Source organism: Octodon degus, unplaced genomic scaffold (genome assembly GCF_000260255.1).
Source record: "Octodon degus isolate 3935 unplaced genomic scaffold, OctDeg1.0 scaffold00261, whole genome shotgun sequence".
NCBI lineage: Eukaryota > Metazoa > Chordata > Mammalia > Rodentia > Octodontidae > Octodon > Octodon degus.
The window spans coordinates 2,494,183-2,521,351 of NW_004524837.1; the positions used below are offsets into that span (position 1 = coordinate 2,494,183).

A 27,169-nucleotide genomic window follows, 5' to 3' on the forward strand; every position below is an offset into this window, starting at 1 on the left:
GCTTTCACAGTGATTTTTTTTTAAAATTTATTTATTTGTGTGTGTGTGTGTGTGTGTGGCCAACTCAGCCCACCAGGGGGCGGGGCTGGCTGGCATGTGGTACTGGGGGATTGAACCGCGGTCCCTGTGCTTTGCCAAGCTTGTTCTAAGTAGGTGCTTTAGACCACTGAGCCGTCTCACCAGCCCATCTATGGGGTTTTTTTGTTGTTGATTTCTAGTTTCACCGTACCATGATCTGATAATATGCATGTATAGTTTCTATTTTTTGAATTTACTTAAGCATGCTTTATTGGCTAGTATATGGTCTATTTAGAATAACTGTCCCCTGTGCTGCTGAGAAGAATGTGTATTCTGTTGTTGTTGAATATAACACTGACGTTATCAGTATATTAAGTCCATTGGTTTTAAAGGTTTTTTTTTTTTTTTTTTTTTTTTTCTCCAGCTATAGTATTTCTTTAATTTTGGTCTGTTCAGTTGATTGGCTCTTCTGGTTGTGACAGTGGGATATTTAGGTCCCTTATTGAAATTGCATTTGTTTCTGTCTGATCTTTTATGGCAGTAGTACTTATTTTATGAATAAGTGCTTATTTTATGAATAAGTACATTGTTCAATGCATATTATGTTAATAATTTTTTTTTTTTCCTGTTGAGTTGTTCTCTGAACCAGTATGTAGTGACCTTCTTTGCCTCTTCTTATCATTTTTGGTTTTAAATCACTTGGTCTAAAAATATGATAGTTCCATCTGCTCTTTTCAGGTTACTGTTGCATGGAATATTGTCTTCTGTTCTTTGACTTTTAGTCTATGAATTTCCTTTGGGGTTTAATGTGTTTTTCTGTGTACAACATACTGTTGGAGTTTATTTCTTCATCCATTCTCCCTATCTGTGCCTTTTGATTTGGTAATGAGACCACTCAAATTGAGAGTTATTACTAATCAGTGTTAACTTATTCTTGTCATTCCATTATTTTCTTGTTGCTGATTCCCTTTTTTTGTTTTCTATTTAACTGGTCATTCATTCTATTAGACTTTTTAGCATTGTTAGCTTCCTTGTCTCCTCTGGGAGATCCTTGAGAATTTTTTGAAATGCCTGTTTTGGTGGGCATAAATTTACTTAAGTGCTGTTTTCATGGAATTATCTTATTTCTTCATTAGTTTTAGAAGATATTTTTGCAGGATATTTCTGGGTTGGACTTTGTTTTCTTTTAGGGCTTGAAACACTTCACTTGAAGCTTTCCTGGCTTTAAAGGTTTGTGTTGAAACGTTTGATATAATTTTAGTGGGTTTTACCTTCATACATGATTTGTTGTTTTTCCCTAACATCTTTGAAGATTTTTACTTCTGGAATTTTATCTATGATATGTTATGGAGAACTTCTTTTCTGATTGTGGCTGGTTGGGGGTCCTGCATGTCTGATTTATCTGTATGTTAAATTCTTTTCCCATACAGTACTTGGAGAGTTTTCTGCTATTGTTTTTGTAAATGAGTCTTTTTATGCCCTTTGTGCTGTCTTCTGATTTTTCACCAATTCCATTTAATCTTAGATTAGTTTTCTTTGTGTGATCTAGGAGCTAGCTGTTGAATCTAATTTTTTGTGTTTTCTTATTTTCCTATTATTCCTAATTAGGATGATAATTTCAGATTAACTGTCTTCACATTTGTCACCTCTACTGCTCATACTTTTGATAGAATTTTTAAACTCCTAAATTTCTGTTCGGTGTTTTTTATGTACTCTTAATTCTTTTCTATGCTTATCGTTTATGTTTTGTCTGATTTTGTTTGCCTCAGCCAATGTTTTCTTAGTATCTTCTGTAGACTTGCTAGTCAGTTTTTGATTAGGCTCTTGTCTGTTTAGTTATATTGTATCTTATTTCAGCTCACCAAACAACTTATTGGTATATTTTGGAATCTCATATGTTACCCTTCTGAGTAATTCAGTTGTGTGGCTTTCTTTGATTTTCTCCCCTTCCATGCCTCATGAATGAGTTTTGGGGAAGTTGAGAGTTTGGGAAGGCATTTTATTGCCTTGGCTTCTTACATTCCTATTTGTTTGATTTTTGTTGTTATGGCTTGATTACAGTGGGAAAGGTAAGTGCTAGTATGGAGATCTCTTTAGTTTATATCTTTTTCTCAGCCATTTTTTTTAGAGCACAGCTATTGGCCTTTGCCTGTGTCCCATACTTTAGTCATCTTCATTTATTGGGAGGCTGCATTATATTTGGCCCAGTCCTCAGTTCTCTGGCAATAAAACACAGAAATGTTAATGACACAAAAGCAATCTAGCTCCCTTAGCATCCAGAGAAAACCAGTTAATAGCAACCACTATGTCCCATTGGCTGCAGTAATAAAGTCAGCAACAAAAGTAATGTCAAATATAACCCATAAATTGACATACACTTTGAATTAGTAATGTGCCATCCTCCATTGAAGAGATCTATAATTATAGTATGAACCTGAAGACAAGCCAAATATTGACCTACAGTCAGTATCTTCTAAATAAAACAACTTTACTTGAACTAAAAGTACAATCTTCAACAGCTCTAGAATAAACCAATAATCTAAAGATTCATAAAGCTTAATAGTTATTCTAGTAATGGTCAGTGGGGTGGGGAACCAGAGAAAGAAAAAGTCAAATTTGAAAACTTCCTGGAAGATAAGAAAGAAGAGAGAGAGAGAGGAAAAAAAAAAAAAATACTATAGGGCATCCTGTTGATTTGTGTAAATTTTAGTGTCATCTTCTCAGTTACTACCCAAAACCTGCTGGGACTCATTTGACTTTGGCTTGCATCTATGGATGAGTGTGGACACTTGCTGTCTTTACTGTCCACTCTGCTGGCCTGTGAGTACAGACAGCTCTTCATTGATGTCATTCTTTGAGCTGTTCCTACAGTGTTTCAGAGAGTTCAGTCTAGAGGTCCTTGTATCTCATTTCTTAACTACAGGTGGTATTAAATAAAAATTTGCATTCATATTAGGGGTTTTCTCTGTTCCTGAAAAACTAAGAAATCATTCATTTTTAAAAACTAGTAGGTTCAGAATTTTATGAATATAGCCTAATTTTCAGCTGCAAAGGAAAAAAACCTGTTTTCCTCACATTAAAATTGTAATAAAGAATACAAAATTGTTTAAATGCACATGAACAGAGTTCAGGATAAGTGATGATAATAGAACAGAGTTCTCAGGTTGTGCAGATATTATAAGTGGTCTCCTGACTGACAAATCAGAGATGACTGCAGTGCAGGCATCAGAATGAAACAGGACTGTGCCCGATCCAGCACTGTAAGCCCCAGGAGTGGGAAGTTGCAGTACTCGCTGATGAGTGTTCAAAGTTGGATTGTAAAGAAAAAATATTACAAGATTTTGCTAAGAAATAGCAGACCTGTTTTCCTTTCCAACCATAGTGTTATTAACTAAGCCAAAGGGATACCAACTGAGGTGCGGTTGATATTAACTGGAAGGTATCAGACATGGCAGAATGCATTTTTTTCTCTGAAGAAGAATACTTAAGGTAGAAGACATTCTGGTATATTTTCCTCTTGGCAGATAAGTGTGAAGTAGAGGAGACTTCTGTTTTGTTTTGTTGTACGTTATGTTGTGTTCTTATGGGACAGGGTTTCACTGTGCAATACAGCCTGACCTTGAATTCACTCGCAGTGGTCTTGCCTCGGCTTCCAAAGTACTGGTATTACAGGTGTGTGCCAGCACACACTGTTTTAATGCCCTGTTTTAAGGATGGGCTTTATTAAATACTTGTTCAGAAGTATGCAGCAAGCATTTTACCTATAGGAGACATAATTTACTTATAAAATAATTAAATCTGTAGAAATGGTGAATTTTGTAAGAGTTCCTTATACTTAAAATTGGTAAGTAACTGCTGTAAAATGTTTTCTAAGTCAAAGTAGTATTGTAGACAGTTTCTGAGTTACTGAGCAGAGGCCTAATTGTCTCATAGTTGTATTCCACATTGAGTTATCAACATGGAGGGGAATCTTTAACAATGCCTGTGGTTCAATTGTTTGCCAGAGGAATGTTTTTGCTTCAGTGTACAAAGCTATCTGATAACAGTCAGATCTCTAAGATTACATATCTTTTGGTATGTGATAATGACCTTTCTAACAGTTTTTTTTTTCCTTTTTAGTAATTTATAGCTGGTTTTTATTAATGAAAATTAGAAAGTAAAAGGTCTTGATCAGGATTTTGAAGTTATAAAAGTCTAACTGGGGCTTTCACTGACAATCTCTTTCTTGGCTATGGTATTTGCTGATTTCTTTTAGTAGTCTTCTCTAATTTTGATTCTCTACTGTTGTTATTTTGTGAGCAATTTTTCTTTTTTTTTTTTTTTTTTTTTTTGGCAAGTTTAGCCTGTGCAGATCAAGATTCATTTGATATTTTTACCCTGAATTAAAAATTTCGTATTTTTTTTTAGTTTACCACCTCGCAAAATGAGGCTGCTTCATATTCTTCACTCACTTTTTACTTTATGTGTTCAATTAATTATTCAATAAATACTTAAAGTCTTCCCATTTATAAGATACTTTATTGGAATGCAGAAGTAAGAGTTGCCTTTAAAAGAACTTACAATAAAGGGGGACAGAAAAGCTAAGAAGTAGAACACTAACTAGGTGTTGTGAGCTGGAAGAGAGTTCAGTGAAGGCTGATGGAGAAGTTGGACTTGAGCTGCACCACTCAAGGACGCTAGTTTGGCATGAGAGGTAGCCACAAGGATCTTGAAAGTATGAAGTTATGTACCCACTCTGGATTCTGAGTATTTCCATATGTTATAGCTCTGAAGATATATGACAAAGATTGAGATGAAAGAGATGAACTAAGGTCAGATGCTGAGGAAATATGTGTTCTGAGCCAGAAGATTGAATTTCATACAAAGCACTAATGAAGAAAGATTAAGTTAGCACAAAGTGTGCTTTAATAACTTTGTCTTTTTAGAGTAGTTAGTACATTGTCAAGGGGGAATTGCTGGGTCTTACAGAGCCATCCAATCCATTTGGCCTGAGTGCATGACAGTAGGTTTTGCTTGTAAGGTCTATTAAGGTAATGCTGGTATGTTCATTGCAGGCTGGAAACAATGACTTACTTTCTCCTTGTGTTTTCTGTAATCATGCTGTAGTTTGTGCTGGCACTGGATTAGAATGAAGAGGAGGGAATAGTATAGGATCTTCAGAATGCACACATCTTTGACCACTACTCTAATGCATTCTTTTTTCTGTCTTAAGTGATTATGCAAAATGTTTGACTGAAAAAAAAAAAACCACACACACACAAAGAAAAATGGCATAATGTCATTAATTGAAAATACAGAACACACAAATTGTTAAAACAGTTGCTTAAAAAGTTTTTGAATGGATGGTTATATAATGCATATGAAAGAGCTCCGTAAAATTTAATCACAAAGACAGGTTATCTACAAAGAAAAACCAGGTTTGCTGTGTGGTAGGTATAGTAAGACCTTGTATTTATGAAAGCACTTTAGAGAAATTAAAATTATCAATAAAGCCTTTTTTTTTTTTTTTTTTTTTTTTTTTGTGTGTGTGTGGTACCAGGGATTGAACTCAGGACCTTGCACTTGCCAGGCAAGCATTTATTCCAGTGAGCTATCTCCTCAGCCCCAAGACATAGTCTTAAGAAATTACTTAGAGGTCATTCTAGTCATTCCATGTATAAATTTGTCATGAGTAAATAAAAATAGACTAGTTCTTAAGGGTCGAGTGAATAAAACCTGTCTAATAGCTAGCTGAGCTTTTTGTTTAAAACTGTTTTCAATTTTATAGACTTTTTTAATGACTAGTGGGAATTTTTTTATAGTGCTTCATCAGTTTAATTCTACAGTGGCTTATTCATTCAAAAACTGTAAATTCTTTTGATGCTTGACAATTTAATTTTTAGTTTTACTCACTATTGGATTATTTTCCATTTAGGTTATGCTTCCTCCTGGAGCCCAGCATTCTGATGAAAGAGGTGCTAAAGAAATTATTCTGGATGATGATGAGTGTCCTTTACAAATCTTTAGGGAATGGCCAAGTGACAAAGGTAAAGAGTAATTTATTTGTTAAAGGATTACATATGCAGTATGTCTAATTTCTGTATGATATTCCAGCGTTTTATCAGGTGGCATTAATGTTTTCTGATAGCTTTTTGCTGTACTGTTCCCCTCCTGCATAGACTCACTGAGGTGTCTCCTCACTGACTGTAAGGCCACACTCAACTCCCTGACCCTTGTAGATAGACTTTATTCAGATGGTAACACTAGAGGTAGAAACCACATCTCACAAAGGAACAGTGCAAGGTTATTGTTATCTCTTGGCAGTGATGTTGACCAGAGCTGTGGTGAAATTTGGACAGATTTGTCATGGTATAGAACACACCCTAAAGATTTCCAGAAATTTAGCCATTTCAGATACAGGTTGAGTATTTTTCATCTGTAATAATTGGGACAACAAGTGTTTGAGATTTTGGATTTAGATTTTGAAATATTTGTATATATATAATAAGATACCTTGGAGATGAGATTTAAATCTAAAAATGAAATTCATTTATGTTTTGTGTATACTTTAGGCACGTAGCCTGTAGTATACTTTTACTGTGCCAATATTATGCCTGATATATATCACATGAGGTCTTTACTCCATCTGTAAAATGTTGCCATTCAAAAATTTTGGAATTTGTAGTGTATCACATTACATATTTGTGGATTAGGGTTGCTAAACTTATAATGAAGTCATACTTGGCACTACTCAAAAGTTTCCTCTATTTCAAAGCAGTAGAGGTTTAAAGCTGATGAAATAGTTTTTTCTAATTTTCACATTTGTGTTGTTTTGAATTCTGAGTTGATTCAGTTGAATTAAATAAAAACCAGGTCAAATAGGATTCTTACATGTGTGTGTGCGCGTATATAGTGACTATTATATGTATTTGTGTATACCTGTATATATATTGTGTGCGTGGGTGCCAATGTTATCATATATGTGTGTAAATATGTTCATTGCTCATAAGGTTATCTAGAAGGTAAGATTCATTTGTATTTTTTATTTTTCTTTTGTATTTAGGACAGGGTCTTCAGGGTCTCACTACACAGATCGGACTTGTAGTGATTCTCCTGTTTTCAGCCTCCCAAGATCTGGGATTACAGGTGCATGCCACCACACCCAGTCTTAATCACCATCTCAGTGTGCCCCAGGGGTGGGGCTGGCACAGCAGTCCAGGAATCAAACCCCAGCACTGTACTCTGCCTAAGCAGGTGGTTTAGTCTGCTGAGCTATCAAGCCGGCCCTAAGATTCGTTCGTTCTTAAACTGATGTTGTTTTCAAGCATATGCTGTGCTTGGGTAGCTCATTGTTAATTAAAAATAATCTTCAAATGGTTTGCTGAACGTTTTAGAGCATACTGTGGTCTTAGTACATCATTTAGTGAAAGCATAAATTGGGTGAGCTTTTGCTCTCTTATTTCTCAGCAGATGTTAATAAATTTCATCTTGGTTATGTGTGAGCACTTGACTGCCAGTCAGCTGGCCATCTACCCTGCCCATCTGGTTGATGATTCCCAATGTTACTATTCTAGGGATTTTAGTCTTTCAGTTGAAGAGGAGGCCACTGGACTACATCCCAAAGAAAACAAAGAAGCACAGTGAAGGAAAGCCACTGAAGGGCAAGGAGAGAGCTGATGTGTCTGGCTACGGCTCTGCTCTTCCACCTGAGAAACTGCCCTATTTAGTAGAATTAAGCCCAGGTGAGAAAGCTGGTGATACCATCAAATATAATTAAAGTACATTTATAGCTTTTAATGTTTCTATTTTTTAATGCATCTTAGAAGTGTCCTGTTGGCTCACTTAAGTTTTAGACTTTTTTAAAGTAACTTTCATAAAAGGACATTTACTTTAAAAAAATTACAGTCTTGTAATACATATACTCATTCATAAGAATAAAATTCTCAGGGGCTGGGGAGATGGCTCAGTGGAATAAAAGCTTTCCTGCCAAGCGCAAGGGCCTGAGTTCAATCCCCGGTTCCGCAAAAAAAAAAAAAAAAGAATAAAATTCTCAAGGACAGAATTGCAGAGAAAAAAATTTAAGATAATGTACAGCCTGTTTTAAGAGAGATTTAAGTGATCTATTTCCTTTTAAGAAAACATTTCCAAAATAGCTGTGGCACAAGGCATGGTAGCACACACCTCTAATCCCAGCACTCGGGAGGGTGAGGCAGGAGGATCACTGTGAGTTGAGGCCACCCTGGGCTACATAGTGAGTTCAAGGTCAGCCTGAGCAGCATAGACCCTATCTCAAAAAAAGCAAAACAAAATAACTTTAGCAAAATTGTTAACCTACAAAAAGCAACAAACTGAAATTTATTCTTCTAAGGCATATTTAGTAGAAGATGTGTGTGTGGGAGGGGTTGTATTACTGTTGGTAATGTATGAACAGTGTCCAAAAGGAATGTCTTTACATTTCACACTGCATCTAAGAAATCCATCTTAGTAAGTGGAAGGCTATTTGATTTCTTAAATAAGACTCTAATAAAACTTCTTAAAAACCAAAATAATAATAATAATGAGACTAAATTTATTTTCATATATCATTTGTAGAACTCTTGGACTACTGTTGTCGTAAGCTAACTATCAGGTAGAGAAATACATTGACATTCTTAAAGAATGTGTCTTTATACACACATCTGTGCATAGTGTATATTTACACTGTTATCTATTGCATATTTATCATTCACCAAAATCACATCATTTCTTATTTAAAATATTTATTTAACTTTTTATGAAGATAATGTGCCATCTTTCCCATTATGAACTGCATTTAAAATAAAACTCAATTTGTAATTACAGAAAAACTAGTCTGTGACTGATATATAGTTCCTTGAGCAGGAGCTGTTTTTTTCTTTGATTCCTCAGTGTTGTTTTTTGTTTCCAAGATTGACTTAGTTTCTTGTAACTGGATATTAGAATTAAAGACTAGTATTTCCAATAGTCTTATAGTCTTATGAGACAGCTGGCTTACATTATGTAGAACGGCATAGTCACATTTGATGCTACTCTGATTAACATTTGCTCCAGAGTAGCACCAGGTAGTAGCTCTCATAGTATTCCTGCTGTGCCCCTCAGTTTTCTGACTGGGAGTTCATGTGAAGTTTCAATTTCTCATTGCAGTTGGGAAGCATGTGTCAGTACTGCTGTGTGTCTATACATTGTGAAAAGGGGTTTTGTTTGAGGAAAAGAACTGTAACAGTAATACAGCCATTGTTTTTGAACTTAAAAAAATTTAGGGGCTATTGTGGACATTGGATCTGTTAAGTTTTGTATTAAAGGACAGACCCATTTGCTAGGAACTAGATTGTTTTATTCAAATCCAAATGTTTAAGATTGAAGGATATGGCTCTTAAATTGATAAAAAGCATTTGATCTTCAAATGAATAATTGAAATTAGATTTTTTTATGGTTAGCAGAGACAGAACATTCATTCATTCAACACATTCTTAGTTTTACTTTGTGTCAGACATTGTTCTAGGCCTTAGATATGGAGCAATGACAGAGCAGACCCTCTGATCTCACACTGTGCTGAGAATCTCTATTTGGGCTGTTTATTCCATAATTGTAGTCTCAGATATCAGTATATAGAATTTTATGTAGGTATGGGGAGATGCTGGGCAGCAACAGCATAAGGAACATGTTTGTTAGCACCAAAGCCCTGTCCTTTCACTAAAGTGTTTCTATTAACCATTCAAAATCAGAATGCTGAATGAAATTGATCTATTTTCGATTTATGAGAAAATATTTCTGCATCTGATGTATTCTGAATGGATTTGCATGGTATTTTCATTGGACACATTCTCAGCCAAGTACCTTTCTGACTATTGAGGTCCTGCCCAGGTGGGGTAAGAGGTTTCTGAAACATGAATGTGTGCTTACACTGTCTTTTGGAGGAATGGGAGCAGGATGCTGCTTCGTTTTTTGCACTGGATCTGAATGTGTTCTTTAAGCAGAAGTCAGCCAGCTAGGTTGATAACCTTCTATATGGTTAACTCCCTCTTGCTATCCTATTGCTTGGCAACTCACCTATTGTCCTGCTGTTTTCCTTAACAGTCTGCACTGGTTTCTAAAACACTGATTGGGGCACTATCATAGTTTTGTCCGCACAGCTCTGAAAGCTGACGGGTAAAATGTACCTTTTCTTCCTTTGAGACTTGTCTCACTGAAGCTCACCCTCTGCGTCTCTTCTCCTCCTTCCCTCTCCCACGTGTTCTGCATGGTCTCTGTCCTGCTGATGCTGCCTTCACCTGGGTCCTGGCATGTGTCTTAACCCCAGGGAGAAGGAGTCACTTTGCCTACTACAGCTATCACACTTATGAAGGTAATGCTATGCTTAATACTACTTTTGTAATTGGGGCACTAGCAGACCTCCTAGGCAAAATAATGTTGATAGACCAGATAATGTATTTGTGAGAAACTCAATGTATTATCATTTGATACATACCTATGAATATCCAATATTCATTTTAGTTACTGTAAGCTTATTATTTTGCTGCTCTTATTTTCTCAGGTTTAGCCTGAGAAGCAGCCATAGACAGAAAATGGGTGACAGAATTGTTGTAGACCAAGAACAAAGTGCCTTAAGGGTGTCCTACTCTTTGTTTAAGCCCTGCATTTTCCTTTTGTACTGACAGTATAGGCAGAGCATCTCTCTTCTGAAAATCTGAAACATTTTAGCACTAATAAGACACCACAAGTGGGAAGTACCACACCAGAACCCATGCAATAGATTGGTTGGAACATAGATATAGTTAATGTGCCCTTTGAAATTGTCTTAAGGGTCTTTGTATAAGGTGTATGCAGTATGATCAAAATATATAGGTGCATGTTTACATTTTATTTTATTTATTTTAGTTTTTGAGACAGGGTCTTGCTATGGAGTTCAGGCTGGCTTTGCACTCACTGTGTAGCCTAGGCTGGCCTCAAACTTGTAGCAATCCTCTGCCTCAGCTTTCAAATTTTAAAATTTTTATTGTAGTAAAAGCCACAGTGCCATTAATCCCCCTCAAAGTATGCTCCCTCAGTTCAAGCAGATTTATTCCACTTTTCTTTCCACTTCTCTGGTTCTTTTGTTTTTTGGTACTGAGTATTAACTCAGGGCCTTGTGCATGCTAGGCCGATCTACATCCCTAGCCTCCTTGCCACTTTCTGAAGCAGTCCCGGAAGTCCTCCTTTTTATATGTGTTTTTATCAGGTGTGGTTAAAACTATAGTGAATGATGCTTCCAAGCACCGTCCAGCAGGCACATAAAAACATAAACAGTATGCTTTATCTACCTTACTCACTGGATCTAGCACCATTCTAGCTCATCCCTCAAGTCAAAAAGACTATGAAAGATAAGCATTTTAAATTGATTCAGGACATCAAGGCGGCCATGACACTAACTAAAGCCATGTGTTGAAGAGGATTTCCAAAACTGCTTCAGAAAGTGGCAGGAAGGATAGTATATGTTCTAAGAGGGGATTCTTATTTTGATGGGAGAATCATGACAATGTGTTTATTACTGTAAGAAATTAAAGATTTAATGTCTTAACTAATTCTAGTCCCAAACTTTTTCAGGCAGGGACTCTGTTAACACAGGCACCTTTTTGGCAGAAGTGCTGTGTCAGTCAATGGTAGAGTTACTCCCAAGCTGTCTCTTGTAAAGTTTTTCCAGACATGTTATAATTCTCTACTGGAAGAAAAATGCTTACACACTGAGGGCAGAAGAAGCCTTGTTGAGGAAAGGGAAACACTGGGAGAATGTATTCAGGGGTTTTCTTGTGCCTGAGGATGACCAACTGCTGTCAGTTGGGGTCAGGGGCTGGCCTGCCACGAGAAGGGGCAGGAGGCACCAAGCACAGCTGTCTCCCCCACGCTTAGCAGACCAAATGCTTTTCCTCACTGATGCTAGGACTACCCCCAGGTCTGTAGTCTACACAGACTTGATCTTAGATTTGCCTTTGCAGTGCCATGGTGAGGAAGGGGAGGCTAGGAAAGCCATGTGTGACCCTCCCTTCTCTCATATTTCTGTTTTAACAGTCCTTTACTAGTTTCCAGGAGATTTTTCCAGTAGCACTCAGATATCAGAGGAATATTAATGTGAAGTTTTCTTTCACCCTCAAAGATATATATCTTTCCTTTGTATTCTGATATTTTTAACTTTGCATTGAAATAATTTACCTTGATTCAGACATGGTTACTTATTTGTTCATTTTCTTTCTTTATAATTTGGATAGTTTCTATGTAACTATTATTTTTGTTGCTTTTCATTTTTTAGTGTAGTCACTGTTAACATATTAAGACTTTATTGTTTACTTGTGATCAGGGAAAGCCTAGCCACATGGAGCTCCGAGGTGAGGGGGAGAATCTGTAGTCTTCAAAAAATATTTCACGGTGCTGAGATACGATAGATATGGCACTCTGAAGGACAGAAGAGGTACTTGATTAGAACTGCCAGTGTGTAAAACAAATAAAATAGTGGCCATTCCAAGAGGAGAGGGGAACTACCCGTTCCCCCAGGCCCAGATGACTTGAATGTCTCATTTGGATTAGAACTTTTATAACAACACTGAAAATAAATGTTCCAGTGGAAGCAGCACAGACAGTGAATCAGTTTTTTGGTAGATTTGGACATTGGTGTCTAAAATACTAGATACTAAAATACTTTAGATACTGTGATATCTAAAATCAGATATCACAGATTCCTGAAATAATTTGGAAATATCAAATTTTGTCATTAGAATATTACTTTGTATTCTTCTAAAAGCTAGCATTAGTTGTAACAAATTGTGAATTTATGGTGTGTTTTTTCTTTTAGAGTTCAGACACAACAGGACTGAGAATTTGGCAGTCAAACTGTGTAAATGCCCATGGCTTCCAAAATGTTTAACCTCTGAGGCTCTCATAGCTTACATGCCTGATACCAGTGACTCCTGATTTTAATAAGTGACTCTAAAAGTTACGTGGGCAGTCATGAACTAGGTCAGGGAGACTTTCATTTGCCTTTTAAGGAATCTGTATTTGCTGTACAGTTGAGCACTGAAATTGTATCAGAATTCTTGGATTCTATCAGGCATATTTTCTTAGGAATTAACTCTGAAATCAAAGAAGTCATTACTGGGCACCCTCTTGTACCACCTGGTTATTGTGGCTGAGAACTGAGTGAGCATGTTCAATAGCATTAGAGTCTAAGGCCTGGCAGTTATGTTTTCATTTGTTTTCCTCCTATCTCTTAGGCCTTAGAAAGTCATTCTCCTGCAAACTAATAATTCCAACAATTCAGGAAGGTTTACAATGATAGAAACCCAAACAAATATAGTTTTCCTTCTTTTTATCCCAGTTCTACCCCAGGGACCTGAGGATGTTGCCAGCTGTTTTTCTTTAGCCATGGACGTCAAAATCATTGGGAGGATTGTTCAGAAAAAGTCTGCTTAATTCTCATTCTGTGGGTAGTAATCCAGAAGGTCTGGGGTGCTGTGAAAACTCCAAAATTGGGAACCTCCACCTTGATTTCACATGTCCCATCAGCTGTTTTGTGCTATGAAGGTGCATATGTCCTTCATAGTCCTCATATTTGTACTATGATTGCATCTCAGAATTATTGCAAAAATCCAGGGCAGCATGTAGAGAATGTTTACTTGTATGTAAAGAGAAAGTGTTGGAATTAGTAGTAGTCTTAGACTTTATGCTAAACAGAAGCAGATGTACATATGTCTTTAAAGATCGTGTATCAATTTTGTTGACCTGCATGATATAAGTTGGAGTGTGCTGTAAAGAAATCCTGAGAAGTGGGACCTGTAGTTTCATTTTTAATAAAATGTTATTTTAAATAATATGACAGGAATATTAGACTGCAAATGGAGCTCTCTTTCTTCTCTTCTCACAGATGGCTCTGACTCCAGAGACAAGCCAAAGCTTTACCGCCTTCAGTTGAGTGTTACTGAAGTTGGCACAGAAAAGTTTGATGACAACTCTATCCAGGTGCGTTATCAGGCTGCAGCATGAGCTTCTTGCTGTAGTTTTTCATATTCAGTAGGCAGCACAAAGTAGAGAACCTGCCACAAGTTCTTGCTCTTGTTTCTTAGTTGGCAAACAGTAAGGTTTTTAATTCTGTGATTTTGTGATTAAAACAGATTGAGTTATTGTAATCAAAGATCTGTGTAGATTGTTGTAATTATGTAGTAAAAGTTTAGGATGACCATGAACATAGACTTTTTACATTTTTTACCTGTGGTACTGAGGATGCAGGCCCTCATTCATGGTAGACAAAGCTTTACCACTACACAACACATCTACCTTGGTCATATGCCTTTTTTGTTGTTCTTACCTTGATTATACATGTTTTTCTTGTTTACTTGACCTGTTGCTTATCAGTTCACCTTTTTCCTTTCCCTTCTCCTTTAGCCAGCAAACCAGCCAGCCAGCCTGCCTGCCTGCCTGTCTGTCTGCCTGCCTGCCTGCCTGCTTCCCTCCCTTCCTCCCCCCCCCCCTTTCTTCCTTCCTTCTTTCCTTCCCTGAGACAAGGTCTTGCTATGTAGCTCAGGCTGGGCTTAAACTCACTATGAATCCCAGGCTAGCCTGGAACTTGTGTTAGTTCTGCTGCTCACCCTCCCAAGTGCTGGGATAAGTATGTTGTAGGTATCATATGCTTTTCAGTGCAAAGTTGAAATATGCCTCAAATTAAGTTACTACTAGATGCTGGAAACAATGTTTTAAGTATTTTAACATTTTAACATTATTTTGATAGTGCTTATTTTGGAAGGTATGACAAAAGTATACTGAATGTTTAAATTTTTAAAAAACATTTTATAGGAAAAGTAAGGGCAGGTCAAATAGCTCAGCAAATTAAAGCGCCTGCAAGTAGGTGCAGGGGCCAGGGGTTGGGGTTCGATCCCCAGGCTTGCTGTGCCAACCCTGCCCCCAGGGTGCTCTGAGGTGGTAATTGAGACTGGGCATGGTTGTGCGCACCTGTAATCCCAGCACTTGGGAGGCTATGAACAGGAGAATCATTACGAGTCCGATCTAGTAGTGAGACCCTGAACACCCTTGTAGACCCTTGCTTAAAAATAAAAAATAAAAAAAAAAAGGAAAAGACATACAACCATTAACACATTTCTGCCTGCTTGAACCAGCAGTGATATACGCATGACTGAGCCACCAGGCAACTTAACCACTGTGGTACAAATGGATCTAACCACTTTTATTGGTCTTTTCAGTATTAAATTTTAAAAACCAGCCCAATGGGACATCGGTTTACTACTGGTGGTTCAGGCCATCTGGCAGGAGGGCACATGAATTATGTCCCCATTATGAGCATGTTAATTCCCTTCGAACTAGTCCCTCTTTTTTTTTTTTTTTTTTTTTTGATGCATCAGTTTTATTTTTTATATATCCTATGTAAATACTTGTCAACATATGCATAGAAAAATGAAGCATACTGCTATAATTAAGGAGATTCATTAAATAAGTTATATATATCAAAGTAATGATTTACTAGATAGTTGTTTAAGAAAGTAAAGGTTTTCACAGTATATTACAATTTTAAAAGTAAATTCCAGAGCTTAGTGTAAAGTACCTTAGTTTGAACTGATTAACTTATTATAGTAAGCAAATATTACAGTTATGCTGCCTGAAGATAAGGAAGTGATAAAATAGACATTCTTATACATAAAAGTTGATCAAATGTTTTATTATTTAAGGTAAAGTCTCAGAAATTGACCTTTTCTCTCACAACCAGTTAATGAATACTTACTTTCTTGAATATTCCATAACATCATAAGTTAGATTTAATATTTGTCAGTTGAGAAATAGTTCACAGCCAAATTTTCATATTTGGTATTTGTTAGACTGAATAAATGGGTTAGCCATTTAGGAATGTGTTACTGTGCACTTTTTAAATTGTCTTCTTACTGGATGATCATTCTTTTCATAGGGCTTTATAACAGCATCTTATGCTAAAAGGAGGCTAATCTTTTATTAGTCATGTATTACAAATGTTTCTCCCCGTTGATTATCTTTTATGTTTTGTTTATGGGCTATGGTATACCTAAAATTTTAATTTTTATTTAGCAGACAGTATAAATCTTTTCCCCGGGTTCTTTTTTGCTGTGTATTTTTAAAATTTCTTTATCTTAAGACAAAGCAAATATTTTTTTTCTTCTAATTCTTTAGTGGTCTCCTATGTAATGTTGAAATAGTCTGTCTATAATTTGTGATAGGATAGGTATAAGGTAGATCTCATATTTGTTTTTTTTTTTTTAAAAAAAACCTAGTTGATAGTTTCAGTTGTCAAGTATAGAATAATATATACTTCTTTCTGCGGTTTAAAATACAATTTATATCATATGTTAAATTATTAGAAGTATTTGAATCTTGTTGTGGTGTTTTAATTTCATTCCTTTACTTTGTATTCTTGCTTTTATTATCAGTCTGTTTATTGTATTTATTCAGCATCATTTCTGTACTGGGCACACTTCTAGGTACTAGAGAATCAGCCAAGAAGACAAACTCCCAGCTCCTGTGTTCTAGCCGATAAAACATTTCCTTGACTGTCTATTCTGATGTGTTTTTGCTGGTACACAAAATCTTTTTCTTTTTATAGTGATGTCTTAATGGATTTTGTTAATTCTGAGATGCTTTCAGGTGGTTCTCTTAGGTTTTCTAGTTAAATGATTGTGTAATCTTTGTCTCTTTCAATATTTCTAGTTCCCTCTTGTTTTAAACACTCTTACCCCATCATTTTTAGTAGTGTATCTTTTCCAGTAATAAGTTTTGTGTTTAATTTAAATATCCATTTTTTTTGTTTTGTTTTGATAACTCTTACATCCTGTTGGGTGTTGGGTCCATTTAAAGCACCAAAAATTCAGAACCTCTTAAATTATATTTATTATGAAAGGGAAACTCAAAATTTTTAATTTCTGGTTTTAAATAGTATATACTTCACAATAAGAATGTGTTTATTTTCCTTCTGTTTTCAGTTGTTTGGCCCAGGAATTCAGCCCCATCACTGTGACCTCACCAACATGGACGGAGTGGTCACTGTGACGCCAAGAAGCATGGATGCAGAGACCTATGTGGATGGCCAGCGCATCTCAGAAACAACCATGCTGCAAAGTGGCATGAAAGTACAGTTTGGGGCATCTCATGTGTTCAAGTTTGTGGACCCCAGCCAGGACCACAGCCTTGCAAAGAGATCAGTGGATGGAGGCTTGATGGTCAAGGGCTCACGACACAAACCTGGGTGAGTAAGGTGTAGATTTTAGAATGTGTTGAGTATACTTAATGTAATTTAAGTTAGGTATAGATAGATGTCTTGGCTTTTTACTTTTTGTTTTAGTTCTTTAAAAATCAAAGTAGCGTTTGTAATTTTGACTTTTATCTTTGTTAATTTTGGTAAGTTTTAGAGAGAAAAAGAAGGATCTTATTTTCACCTTGAAAACTGAAGTTTAGGACCAACCAAATAGCTCAGCAGATTAAAGTGCCAGTAAGCAGGCGCAGGGGCCAGGGATTCAATCCCAAGGCCTGCCTTGGCAGCCTTGCCCTCAGGGCACACTGAGAGGACAATTGAGACTGGGCATGGCGGTATGATCTAGTAGTGAGATCCTGAATACCCTGTAAACCTTTCCCTAAAATAAAAAAAAGTAAAATAAAAATTGAAGTTTAAATACTAATTGCTTTTTATTGTTTTATTGAAGTTTTTGGTTTTTTCCCATAGCAGATCACAAAATACACTAATATGGTCAATAATTTAGAACATTTTAGCTCCACCTAGTGCTTTTGTGAGGACTTGCAATGTGGCCACATACTGGGGAAATTTAGGAGGGATGACTTCTGTTTTTTGATAATGATAATTTTTTTAAAAAAAACCTGGTTATTAGATACTTTATTATATGTTTCTCAGGTTGATAGAGTAATGATCTTAGAAAGATAGCTGCAGTCCTCCTTTCTTCATGGTATTTAAAAATGACCACAAACCAGTATGTTAGTGAACTGTTCAACATTGCTTTTGTGTAGTTTTTTTCTGTGACTTGCCCTTGTTATACACCTAGAGCTTATACCTTGGGCCAGGTGTTAATTAATGTTTAGAACTAACATCTTTTTCAAGACAAACACTTGGTCTATCGTCACATATATTCCTTTAGGCAAAGGGATGTTCACAGTGTTCATGGGCTGGCTAAGCCTATCATCTTGAGCTATAGGAGATGATCCTACCTCATAAATTCCTAAAGAAAACCAGCAATCATCTTTCTGTCTACTTCTTATGAAAACCCATTCCTTTCTCTTTGTTTCATCTTTAAACTTACAGTACATTTCTTCTTGCACTTCATGTGTGGGACAGCCAGTTTTATTCCTTTCTTAATTAAGGTTGTATTTTTTTATTGTGTCTTTATTGTCCCTGCCTTTATTTTAATTAGGCTCATGGAGTGGAGTCAGGTTCAAATGCTTTCTGTGTGAATTGTCAGCCTTTCCTCCGTCTTCCCTTTGAGACCTGGACAGGGTAAAGCTTGCTTACTTCACAGTCATGGCCTTCTATCCTGCTTACTTCTGAGCTGCTTGGGTCTGACCATAGAACCTCTGGTGTGGAATGTTTTCTTCTGTTTTATTGTGTGTTGTTTCTCAACAGTGCCTGCAGTTATGGCCTCATGGTTACAGTTGCACTTTATTTCTGCTCTTAAATCTATTTTGATCTTTGTCACTTAACTATGCTTCTGCCTATATCTGCCACTGGGTATATGTGGGATTTTAGGCATATTATCTGTCTACACTTAATCAGCCCTTCAGCTTTGCTTTGTGAAGTTTTTCTGTATCTGAGTTAAGTCGTTCTCCCTCTGTATTTTAGCCACATGATTCCTGTTTAGAAACCTAATATTGTTTCTTCTTATCATGTTCCTAGCCACAATATAAGATTATGACTTAGGTTTCAGTCAGGAGAATGTTGTGAAATATTATTATTATTATTTTCTGGCTAAGCTGTTGAACGTTGTGTAATGGTTGAATGCATCATCCATAAATTAGGAAAAAATCTTTTTTTATAACCATTTTGTCTAATGTCAGATCTCCAAACAACTTGTGGGTAAATACTGCATACTCTAAACTGCAGATTTCAGAATTTACCTTCAGCGCCTTGGCTTGGTTACTAGCAAGTAGCAGTGTTTAATGCTAATTTTTATTTTGGGAATTGTAGGGACCTCGGGTGATACCCTTAGACCCATATTTGTGCATCTTTCTATGTCCACTAAACAGCCATACGATGTGATATTATGGTATTCAGAATACTTGAGAGAGGGAAATGGTTCTTACAGTCAAAGTTCCTGGTTCAGTAACTGAAGTAATGTATAGTCACTTTAGATTTGTTCACACATCCAGAGTAGTACAAGTGAGCCTGTATTAAAGCATAACAGAGGCAGCATTGGGTAAGGTAAAAAAAAAAGACTTATGTGGTATTGTAAAGTCGTTATTCTAGGATGTTAATTATAAAAAAGAATCAAGGCTTTGGTTATACTCATATATTTTCCCTAAGGAAAAGTTAAAGATGGCAACCTAACCTATGTGTGTGTCTTTGACAGAAGGTGAGGTGTAGCATTTTTATGTCCACTGTCAGGGAGTAAACAGTTGAACTGAATTTCTCATTAAAATTAATAGGGGCTGGGGGCTGGGGAGATAGCTCAGTGGCTTAAGCTCCTGCCTGGCAAGCACAAGGTCCTGAGTTCAATTCCCAGTACAAAAACAAAAACAAAAAACAGATTTTCATAAATTAATAGGAGCTTGTAGAATATTTCCATGTTTTTGTGAATATCTTGAGGACATGAGTATTTTAATTTTTAAAAACTTGATATAATGCATAAAATTGTGTGCAGAAAGTTGAAAAGTCTTTCATAAAAGTTTTTACTTCGCAAAAGTTACTATTTAAAGTATAGTATTGTTTTGCATTGTAAGATAGTTTTATTTTCTTAGTAATGGGGTAAGAACAATTTGTATCTGCTTTTCCAATGTGACAAATTGAACTTTTGTACCATTCCTTGTTTCGTTCTACAGATTCAATAACTTAAGTACCAGGATACTTTAAAGATTAAACCATGTATTTCTGAAATATTAGAACAAAAGATATGTCATTTCTTTTTTATTATTCTGCATAGCAATCCAGGAAATTTAACAAGTAATTCATCCTGGTTAGTTTCTAGGTAGCTTTCTCTTTTTTCTCCCTTATTTAAGGTGAATAATATGCATTCATCCTTCATTTATGCTGAAGTATATAGCTTCCCTCAGCTTTTTTTAACTCTTAAAAATGAGATTTTTGTTTGTATTCTGAGCTGTTTTTCTAATGATGTAGTTTTATTTAATTAAGAAGTTTTTGAGTTATTTTAAAAAGTTGTTCAACCTAAGGTAGCTCTGGATTTGACTACTAACTTTATCAAAAGCTTCCCATTTCTTTATTGTACTGTAAGTAGTGATAGCACTGTCAGATGGCTTTCAAGCAGAAAGGCGATTCCTCATTTCTGTGGTCCCCTTTACCTTCACCATATCCACAAATGGTGTTGGCAAGTTTGTTTGTTTTTTTTTTTTTTCCAGAACCGGGGATTGAATTCATACTCTTGCACTTGCCAGGGAAGTGCTTATTCTACTGAGCTATCTTCCTGGCCCCACAAATGTTTTTGAAAAAAATATGATTATTAAAGTATTCAGCATACACCAATAAGAAACTTTCTTAAATTTACCATTGATTTGGGGTGTTTTTGTTTTTGTATATTTTTATGCTGTAAGTTTCTGTTTTGAAAATAAAAGATTTTTGTTTGTTTTTTTGTTTTGTTTTTTAATGTGATGCTGGGGATTGATCCCAAAGCTGCCTACATGCTAGGCAGGCAAGTACCTCTACCACTGAGCTATATGACTAGTCCTTTTTATATTGAAACAGGGTCTTGCTGAATTTCCCTGGCTGGCCTCAAACTTGTGGTCCTTGTGCCTCAGTCTCTCTAGTAGCTAAGACTGTAGGCATGTGCCGCTGTGCCCAGTTATAAAGCAATTTCTGGATGATCTTTGAACACTGGTGTGTTTAGCTAAACTGTTTCCCATGTTTTATGTAGAAGAGACTTTGTACTGTTGGTTGAAAGTTAATTCTCTGTGGTTTTGTTTTGTTTTGTTTTTTTATCTTGACAGAACTGTTCAGGAGACAACCTTTGACTTGGGAGGAGATGTTCACAGTGGAACAGCATTGCCAACAAGCAGGGTAGGTAATTACATATATATGACCTAATTGGCCTATGTGTTTAACATTGTAGAATATCATGGACAGATACGCTGGTAAAATACTCAGGGCTCTCCTACGTAGCATTCACAGTGCTCCCCATGGATTATACCATCATGTGGTGTATCTTGTGGAGATGTGTGAAGGAGAGGTATGGGGCTATTTGCTGCTTTTTCCCTCAGCCAGAACATTGTGCTTTCTCATCCACATGTAGTACATGTTTCCTAGACTTCACTGGTTTGAGGTTAGCCCTTGTCTTAGTTACTTTTGTGATTGCTGAGACAAAGTACTTGACAACCAAAGTTAAAAGGAGAAAAGGTTTATTTTAGCTCACAGTTTGTAGAGGTTTCAGTCCATAGTCAACTGGCTCTTAGGCTCTTATCCTTCTGGCTCTAAGCATAACAAAGGAGCATCACAGAGGAGAAACAACAGTTCATGGCATGGCGGGCAGAAGGCAACATACAGCAAGAAATAGCATCAGGGAAACCGCAGAAGCACCATTTCTCTTCTCCCTTTATATTCTATCCAAGCTATAAGTTTATTGATTGGTGCCTCTCCATGTGGGGGCACCCTTAATACTAGCATTACACCTTTAATCTCAGCATCACACATGCTAGATACAACCATTTTTGTAAAGCCCCACTTACGAATGACAACATGAGGCTTTGGGGGAACATCTAGATAAAAAGCCGTAACAGCCCTCCTGGGCTAGATTGCACCTAAAGATAAAATGGGTCTGCTGTTATCTTCAACATCAGTGCTAGTTTGCCTTCTGGGTGGCCTCAAGACACTGTCCCTTTTCAGTTTTCCTTAGTTTTAGTATAGTTAGTTCATTTCTTTTCTCACTTGGATTTCTACTGCTGACCAACAAACCACTTTAGAACTTATTGTACTAAAACAGCAGCCATTTTATTTGCACAGAGGAGTGTGGTCTAGTTTGAGCTTCCTGGAGCAGTCGGTTTGCTTATCTTTCTGATGGTTACTTGTTGGCTACATTCAGCCAGCAGGACACTCAGTGTCTAGACTGTACTGAGACAATGCAGCTGCTTCTCTCATCTCAGGTTCCTTCCATGGCCCTTCCACCTCATGGACAGCCAGAAGTCTTAGTTGTGTAATACCTCACAAGAACCTTGAGCCTCTGGCCTTCCCAAGGCTTGGGCTAGTATAGCATCATTTTCTTTGTTTGCCTTGGTTGAACTATTCCTAGACTCACCCAGATTCAAGGGAAAGAGGGACCCTCAAGTTGTAGTTCACTAGGGTCTGTGAGCAGTAAAATCTTGAGTATTCTCATCAGCATTGAACCCCTTGGATGTTTGATACATACTTTATATTCAGCATGGCTAAGGCAAGAGTAGATTTTCTCTCTGAAACTAACTTCTACCCTAATCTCTCTCCAGTTTAGAAGGATACATCCTCCACAGCTTTGTTCCACAGGAATCTGTCTTGAATTTCTCTTAATTCCTTTTCTTTGTTCAGTCTAGTTCAGTTTCTCTGCCTCTGAAGGTCCATCCCTGATTGTCTTGCTGGATTCAGTGCAGCTTTTGGGTTATGGGTGACACACAGCATCATGAATAACAGCCCCTATTCCTGCCCTTAGTCCTCTCACTTTCACTCTTTTCCCCCACGTGCTGGGGAATGAATCAACCCAGGGCCATGTGTGTACTTAGCAAGCACTTTTCTACTAAGCTACATCCACAGCCTCCTAAATTTTCTGAGATTAGAGATGTGCACTTTGATGCTTTACTCTGTTTTCTTACATTTAAAAATTTGCATTTGCTTTGCTTGTGAAGCCCCTGGTGAGCTTTCTCCCACAGACAGCAATTTTCCTTCTAGCAGGTCTTCCAGCATCACCTCTTTTGGGACATAGACTTTAGGGCTTTCTGTCCCTGTCTATACCCAATTCTACCAGAAGTTCCTTTTGTACTGTGTACTTGCTGTTGCCCTTTGTTTTTACAGAGCCAACACTTGTCCAAGCCATACCTTCTGAAGAGATCATCTGTAAGGGCCCAGTCACACTACAGTATGAAGTTCTTGGTGTAGCATTCTTTATCATCTGATGTCTGTCCATTTATGGACTGACTGAAATGTGAGCTCTAGACTCAGGGATCCTGCTTCACAGATAATTACTTTACCCCTGTCATTTAGAAACGTGCCAAGGCTCTTAGTCTCATCAGATACTTAATGCATTGACTACTTTTGTAGCCAAATAGAGCCATTTCTCAGAAAAAATGTATAGCCAGCATAAAAGAGTTGCTCAATAGAAGTAAAAATATAGACTGAAAATCATTCACGATAAGCAATAGTTAACCTCTGTTAACATTTTTAAACCCTGCTTTGAGCTGTGTGGAAGGATACATCTACTGCCCCCTCTTTTCTGTCCTGAGTCTTTTTACTGACACGTGCTCACTCTGCTGGATAGATCTTTGTGTGCACACCTTTTTGTCGTGCTCTTGCTTACTTGGATTTGTCTGCACAGCTGGATAGATGTTTCTGCAAACACTTGTCTGTTGTGCTTCTGATCACTGACAAATGACCACACAGCTGAATAGTTCTCTTTCCATATGCATTTTTATGGTTGCCTGTTCTTACAGTGTCCACACAGTGGATAAAAGCCTCCCATCTATCTCTTCTGCTCCTGTGCATGAGATGTCCGTAGCCTGGAAAGATCTCTCTTTGTGCACCCTTTCTGTCCTGATTCTCTTCACTGACACATATCACAGAGCTGCATAGATCTCTCATTCTTTGCAGACTTACTTCTGTCAGGCTCTAGATCACTTACTCTTGCCCATTCAGTTGAATCAGTCTCTCTCTCCAGATACAACTTTCTATCATGCTACTGTTCACTGACATATGTTCACACAGCTGTGTTGATAGCTCTCTCTCCAGACACATTTGAATTCGTGTTCATTGACATAGTTTGTCCATATAACTGGACAGGTCAGTCTCTCCGTACATGTCTGTTCTTTCTTTAGTCATTATGTTGTATTTTCTCATTTTTAAAAGTGCTCACTTTGGCAGTACATATACTAAAAGTCACTTAAAAGCAAACTATTTTCTACTATGGAAGCGTATTATAATTTATGCATTGCACTGTTACTAGTTATGTTTCTAGTAGTCATAGTAATGCCACCCATTGACAATAGTTTTATTTTTGTGAATAAATTTTATATAATTGTTTATGAATAGTTTATGTAGATATGTATTTATAAAGAATTGATGTCACAGCACTCTTTATACATTTGAAGATCATAGTAAAGCTTTGGCTTGACAAACTGTCATGAATCAGTACAATGTAATGCATTGTAGAATTCTATAATATAATAAGTAATTTGCAATGCTTATGACATGCAAAAGAGTATTTATTGAAAATTAGTTTTACTGGTTTTATATTAAAGCTAGTTTTATATTCACTTATGGAATGTATGAGAAACAAAAACATATAAAGCTCAATGTTAATTTTTGGGTAAGCAATATAGATGATACTTTGGTTACCTTTCACTGCTGAGACAAAATACTGAATACCTGAAATTAAGGAAGGAAAGATTTATTTAACTCCCAGTTTTGGAGGTTTCAGTCCATAATCAGCTGGCTCCAAGGCAGAGTGGCGTGGCACTGGGGCAGCACTTCAGTGCAGCAGAAGAGAGCAAAACAGCAAGAGCAAGAGGAGGGCAGGAGCAAGCCTCTTTTCCTCCCTTATGTTGTATGCTGGCTGTTCAATAGCTCCTGGTGTCTGAGGACCCTGGCCTCCTGATGAGTCAGTTAACCTTCTACACTTTTCAATTCTCAAGTTGACACAATTTATCAACCATTAAAGATGGTTTTTATTTATTTTCTTACAATAAGTTTCTTAGAAGAAATATTGCTACAGAAAATTTTAGTATATAGAAAATTTTAATATGTTGTGATGTTTTTCTTAGTGTAGGTAATATCCTTTTTGCTTATTTAATAAAGTACTTGGAATGTGTATTTTAGAAGTACTAAATATATCCTGTTGGGTCACTATGTATGTTTTTCATTTTTGTTAATAATGGCCAGGAAATAAACCAGTTTGTGTGCCCAATTTATTAGGCAATAAACCATCAAGAGTAGGATTCTGAAGACTGATAAACAAAAGATCCCCAAGTCTTTGTGGTACATATACTCAGACCTCTGACTTTGAAACATTTCACTTTAGAGCAACTTTTGGGAGTAACATCACTGTTGCGTTCTACTTTTTGAAAAATTATGCTCATATTATTTTTGTTTGCCTCTTTTTTTTTTTTTTTTTTTTGCATGTTTTATGACCAACTCCTTGTTCTTTGAAACTGTATTTTAAGTTTTTTTTTTTTTCAATGCCATGTGGTTTTGCGTATGCCACCATGGACACGGCATTGTCAGTAGGGCTGTGGCTGTGCCTGGTCTTGCCCTCAGCTTCCCTGTGTGGCAGCCCCACATGAGATGCCTATTTACCATACCAGCATAAAGCTTGTTTGGCATTGTAATATATGGTTTTCCCCACACAGAGTACCACTAGACTGGACAGCGATAGGGTGTCATCTGCCTCTAGCACTGCTGAGCGAGGGATGGTGAAGCCAATGATCCGTGTGGATCAGCAGCAGGACTATCGCAGGCAAGAAAGCAGGTACGGAATGTCTCAGATTTAAATATAAGCGTTGTCCAAAGAGGACTTTGTGCCAAAGATAAATAATTTGTACAAGTTCAGCTAACATTTTTCAAATGTTCATAATATCTTTAAGAGTATTTCCTTTCTGTGTTACTGAGTTAAACAAAAAAACCCAATGCTTTATCAGTTATTGTACCTCTCACTTATTTGTCATAGTAATACCAGGTTGATACAGGAGACATACTTCTTCCAAGCTGGCTGCTTTGTAACCATACCTGAAAGAAGAGGCTTTTATGGAATCTTAGTATTTAAAAATTTTTATATTTAGAAAAACTAGTTATTGCACTGGTTTTTAGAAGAAATTCTTACATACAGTCAAAATGACTCTGTGTTGAGTTTTTCAGCGTCTTGGTGGGCTATATTCTCACGTTCTCTGATGTATTATGTCTCCCTTTTAAAACAAATGAACATCTGTTTTTGTCTTCTGGCATTGTTCTTGGCTAGTTGTTTTAGGGCAGAATAGTCCCTGCCCCGCCCCGCCTGTTTGTTTGGTTTTTTTCTTCTTTTTCTTTTACTATGTAATGGCACAGGGTCTCACTTTGCAGCTCAGACTTATAGTGATCCTTCTGTTTTCAGCCTCCTCAGTGCTGGGATTACAGGTGTGTACTACCACCCTGGGACTCAGTGACTGGCTCAGCACGCCCAGGGGCAGGGTGGGCACGGCTTGTGATGCCATAGGCATCAAACCCTGATTCTTGGTCTTGCCTAAGCAGGTGCTTAGTCCACTGAACTATCTCACTGTGAATAGTTTATTTCTTTAACATTTTAAATATGTATTACCATAATAAATCAGAATTCTATATGTTCTTGTAACTTCCAGTTGTTTTAAGTGTTGAGAAGTAACTCACTGCTTTAAGCATGGAAGTTCAGCAACAGGTGATGAATTCCTGATGATTCTGTTCTGGAGCCCTAGATGGAATCAGACAGAAGTAAGGAAATACTGTTATAGTGGGCCTGTAGTTGCCATTTTAGAATCCCGGCACTCTGGGAGGCTGCAATAAGAGGGTTCCGTCCTTAGCATTTGAAAAGAAAGAAGTGGGAGGGGCCCGGCGGCGGCGGCGGCGGCCGCGGCGTCTTCAGCGGCTCCCAGTGCAGGATGGTGCTGGAAGCGGCGGCCGTGGTGGCGGCGGCGTTTCTGGCGGCTGCGGGAGGGGGAGCGGTGGCAGCAGCGGTGCCCGCGGGGGGTTTAAAATGGCGGATTTCGAAGAGTTGAGGAATATGGTTTCTAGTTTTAGAGTTTCTGA

At 37.1% G+C, this 27,169-nt stretch overlaps 1 protein-coding gene across 10 annotated transcripts in view; it reads left to right on the forward strand.

The window, feature by feature from the left end:
• The window catches only part of Afdn (afadin, adherens junction formation factor), a 185,254-nt gene that overhangs the window by 86,970 nt on the left and 71,115 nt on the right, over positions 1-27,169 (forward strand). For 9 of the 10 annotated variants that reach the window (XM_023706500.1, XM_023706508.1, XM_023706503.1 and 6 more), the window contains exons 7-12: positions 5,933-6,044; positions 7,572-7,739; positions 13,907-14,001; positions 16,998-17,260; positions 21,175-21,244; positions 25,765-25,883. In XM_023706500.1, the coding sequence (XP_023562268.1) occupies positions 5,933-6,044; positions 7,572-7,739; positions 13,907-14,001; positions 16,998-17,260; positions 21,175-21,244; positions 25,765-25,883 (827 nt within the window). Of the gene's footprint in view, positions 1-5,932; positions 6,045-7,571; positions 7,740-10,315; positions 10,361-13,906; positions 14,002-16,997; positions 17,261-21,174; positions 21,245-25,764; positions 25,884-27,169 lie in introns of all 10 variants that reach the window. The other variant, XM_004646229.2, reaches the window with a different exon arrangement.